At 33.4% G+C, this 4,538-nt stretch overlaps 1 protein-coding gene across 1 annotated transcript; it reads left to right on the forward strand.

Moving 5' to 3' along the window:
- Window positions 1–373: 373 nt before the first annotated feature.
- LOC150092973 (MIT domain-containing protein 1-like) lies at window positions 374–2,680 on the forward strand. Its single transcript, XM_090413851.1, has one exon. The coding sequence runs from the start codon at window positions 822–824 to the stop codon at window positions 1,554–1,556; it is 735 nt and encodes a 244-aa protein (XP_090269977.1). The 5' UTR covers window positions 374–821; the 3' UTR covers window positions 1,557–2,680.
- Window positions 2,681–4,538: the final 1,858 nt, after the last annotated feature.

Raw genomic sequence — 4,538 nt, forward strand, 5'->3', positions numbered from 1 at the left:
TACAGATAATGTCAAAATTTTGCCGAACGATTTGGATAGATTGGCAGACTGGGCAAAGGAGAATAGATGTCATAATGTCGCAAGTTTAATGTCTCAAAGTATTTAATGTCTCAAAGTGTTTTAGTTCTTGACATGATGTTTAGAGCCTTCCTCGATGAGTCTAAGGACTCCTTGGAGCAGCCTGTAATAATAATAATAATAATAATAATAATAATAATAATAATAATAATAATAATAATATCTGTCCGCATATAATATTTGTTTCTAAGGTTTTTGCACAATAAGGACAATTGTAAAATAGGAAACATCCACCTGTCGGATGTTATCTGAAATTATGCTGTTTGTAATCACTTAACTTTTCGTGTGAAAACTGTTGTGGGTGTTTTTGTACCGTAGGTGAAGAAGAATTGGCATTTGAGAAATTCTCTCTACACTTAAATGTGTTATTAAGCTTCAACTTTTGATTCCCGTTTTTCCAGCATCTGACAGAACAAGTATTTTGGATAATTATAACTTGCCGTGAGCAGTAAGATACCTGTGTATTTATTGTATATTTGTCATTTGGTATCTAAGAGATAACAGAATTCGATTATAATTATTTCATGGAAATGACTATTAAATCTATAATTTGTAAATAAATTGGAAGTTAACAACTTTATACACTTCATATTGGCATTTTCGAGTATTCTCTCGGCTAATAATGAAACTGAAAGTGAGCCTTCGAAAACTGAAACAGAGAATGCCTTTCTTCTTGCCGGAAGCACACCCAGAAGTGTGTTAAAATAACCAATTGTATTCGAAAGAGCTATTATCACAAATTAATGGCGCAAGCAGGTCATAATACTCCGCTTACTGGCTTAGAAGCTTCAGCGGTTTCTCTGTTGAAACGTGCAGTCGAACATGATACAAATAAAAAATATGCAGCAGCTCTTACTTGTTACCAAGAAGGAATTCAGCTTCTAATAAATGCAATGAAAGAAGTTAATCAGAAAGAGAGGAAAAGCCACCTTCGAGAGAAAGCAGTGCAATATATGAATCGGGCAGAAGTTATCAAAGAATTTGTACAAAAAGAAAAAGATAATGGAACCTATCATGAACAGATCCAGATACCTAATGATGCAGTTGGCTATGATTATGATAAACTGTTTAGTAGGTTTTTTGATGATATGGTTACAGAAGTTGAAATTGAAGATCCTTATATTCGAACTGTTCATCAAATTTACAACTTCTTGCGATTTTGCGAGCTTTTAGTAAAATGTTGCTCAAATCTTCGAGTGATTGCATTGACAACAGGTCATGATAATGATGCAATCCATCAGAGTAACAAGATTAATCTCATTGCAGATAGTTTGAAAAACTACAACATTGATCTCAGGGTACAGTATTCATCAACCTTGCATGACCGAGAAATAAGATTAAATAGTGGATGGATAATAAAAATAGGACGAGGCTTAGATTATTTCAAACCATTACAAAATAAGTTTAGCATTGGTTTTTGTGACCTAAGTCTGAGACCTTGTCATGAAACTACAGTAGATATCTTTTACAAGAAATAAAAAAAAAATCACATAAATCATTAATACAGGTTAAGGTTTAAAAGGTATTGCTTTTCTATATTAATTTTGCTTTCTTTTTTGTGTCTTACATCTCATAACTAATAAGAACCAGGATTTGAATCACATGAATGCATATTGAAATGTAGATGTCTTTTATAATGGGTGCTCACAATTATTAATACAGGTTAAGGTTTAAAAGGTATTGCTTTTCTATATTAATTTTGCTTTCTTTTTGTGTCTTACATCTCATAACTAATAAGAACCAGGATTTGAATCACATGAATGCATACTGAAATGTAGTAGATGTCTTTTATGAGTGCTCGCAATGATGTTGGTCGATTGGTAGAGCCTCTGCTATTAATGCTCACACAAAAAGTTAAGCAAGTTTGAGCGTAGTTAGTAGTTGGAAGGGTTCAATCATTCAATGTTGTTGGTGCACACTCCCTGGAGGTGTCATATAATGATGATGATCAGAAAAATATCATGAATCTTATTGTAGCCAATAAAGTTCAAAATTGTCTCCATGATCAAATAAATACACATTTACATTCATTGCATACTGCCATTTATACTGGCAAAATTTGAATTAAAGTACATTTTTGTCTTGACAGAAAGTTCTGGCAAACTCAAAGAGGAAAAATTGTCTATGCAGGTTTAATAGCTGTGGAAATTCATGCTTTGTCCCTTTCCGTCCAATATTTGAATGTACAAATAAACATTGGAAAGTCTACGTGATATGAACAAAACTGAAAATAACAGCTATGTCGTTTAACAGACTTCTGTGCAGTTAATTTATATATCAGCCTCATACTCTTAGCAGCTTTGACCTTTTTTAAGTAATTCCACTTAACCAGCTATCCACAGTCAGCACTCGCTGATGAGAGTCTCACCTAACCAGAAGCTTATCTGTTATATTGTATCTTACATCCATTCACCCTCCAATCCATCTAGAAAAATCTGTTCCTTTCTCCCTTTTTCATCACTCTTATCACTTTCCCTTTCCTGCTCTCCATTAATAATCCCATGTGAAGCTGAGTAATTCCCCCCCCCCTCTCTCTACACACACACAAGCAAGCTTAAACACAACTTCTATCCCATTCAACGTCTTTTGTCATTTTGATACTTCTGACATGCTTACATTATGCAGTAAAATCATCTCACAAAACACATTGAACTTAAAATGAATAGAAAATCAGTCTGCAGATAGTGATTATTGAACTATAATTCAGTGTTGGATGAGAACATGTGCAAAAAAAAAAAAAAAAAGTAACATTGAATGACTAGGCAAAATTATTGCCTTATTTTAAAGCCTAGTATAGAAGCTATAAAAGTTTCGTATGAAATTTGACCAGAGAGCTTACGGGAATACACTCGCCGGTATTTACGAGTTGCCCTAGCCAGACCTTATAGGAGATATGCCTGCTATGACAGTGTCTATATATTCACCTCTATTGGTTCATTTTGATAACGTTTCACTGGCCTGACAGCTATTGCGAAACTGTTGCAGTTTTGCAACAGCTGCCAGGCCAGTAAGCTGTCTGGTCAAATTTCATATGAAACTTTTATAGTTTCTATATTTAGCGTTGAAATAATGCTGGATTTAATATCCACTTGATTTTTTATAAATTTTGCATTGCTGAAGTGAAGCCTTTTGGCTCTTTATTTTAGTAAATAAAATTATTGCCTATTTGCAATTAAGAGATTTCTGCATCAGTATAGTATGTTATTTCATGTTAACTTTATAAATTGCCAGCTTTGTGTGCTGATTAGCATATCCACTCGCTTGCCATCAGGGCTGGCGATTTCAATCCCATCATGGACATGGATACTTTGTAAAGGTCTTTAGTTTGTAGATGAATTTCATTGCTTGGTAAATCATGGTACTTATTGGAAATCTTGAATGGACTTGTATATTCCATGTTTGGTCTCTAGGAGCAGGAGATGGCAGCCACCTACTTTAAGTGTTCTGAATGCTCTTATTATTTACTTTGTACTCTATCTTACAGGCCCTAGGTTGAATCTCCGATTTTTTTGTGTATACATGGAATGGAATATGTATTCTCAAAAAAAAATTTTTTTTTTCAGACTTTAAAGCCCAAAAAGTTATGTGCAAACACTAAATAAAAATTTGAAATTTTAATGAGCAATACTCTTGGTAAGTGGATAAAAAGCAAAATTGGTCGCATTCTGTTATTTTCAGCCTGGAAAATCATTACAAAATTAAAACCCACAGTATTTTTTCCAGTATATCCACCAGTAATGCTCTTTGGTTAGAAGACTTCTTATCTAGAAATTGAAGAGCCTTTATCAGGGCTGTTCAGATGAAGTTGAATTAGCCAGTCTCATATGAAGCTAGCAAGGTTTTTCATCCCACTAAACCAGCAAACCAGCCAGAACAACACACAATTTATATATGTCGTATGTTGGTCTCATAGCCTTAGTTGCTTTGGCTGTAAATCCAAAAACACATGCAAAGCACACCCACTTTTCAGGATGATATATTTGGATCATGAGTGGTATGCCATGTGCCAATAGCAAATGGGAGAATAAAAAACGAATGAATGAATGCTTAAAATGGGGGGAAAAAATTAACATTTATGTACATAACATTGGACACTAATTGGATAAAATCAAATCTGCAATTAAATTTTTTTTTTTTTTTACTCCATTTTCAAGAGAGTATAAAATTTTGATAACTAAAGTGATAAACTAATACAGTGATTGAGAGTTATGTGGCTCCTGTTTGGTTTTAAAATTAGATATGGTAATAATTTAATCAAGTAGGAGGTGTAGTAGGATATGAACATATAACACAATGAAATTCTCATGTCCCAATCTCTAATAATGGGTATGAAAATTAGCAACAAGATCATAATAAAGATAACTGGTGAGTACCAGTTATTTTTATTGCCTAGTTAAGTGAAAGCAGTTAAAATAGAGCAAAATTTTATAATAGCTTTAAAGTGTAGTGCACCTGTTTTC

This window comes from Typopeltis vanoorti, chromosome 24 (assembly GCF_054136105.1).
Source record: "Typopeltis vanoorti isolate ZY-2024b chromosome 24, IOZ_Tvanoo_1.0, whole genome shotgun sequence".
NCBI lineage: Eukaryota > Metazoa > Arthropoda > Arachnida > Uropygi > Thelyphonidae > Typopeltis > Typopeltis vanoorti.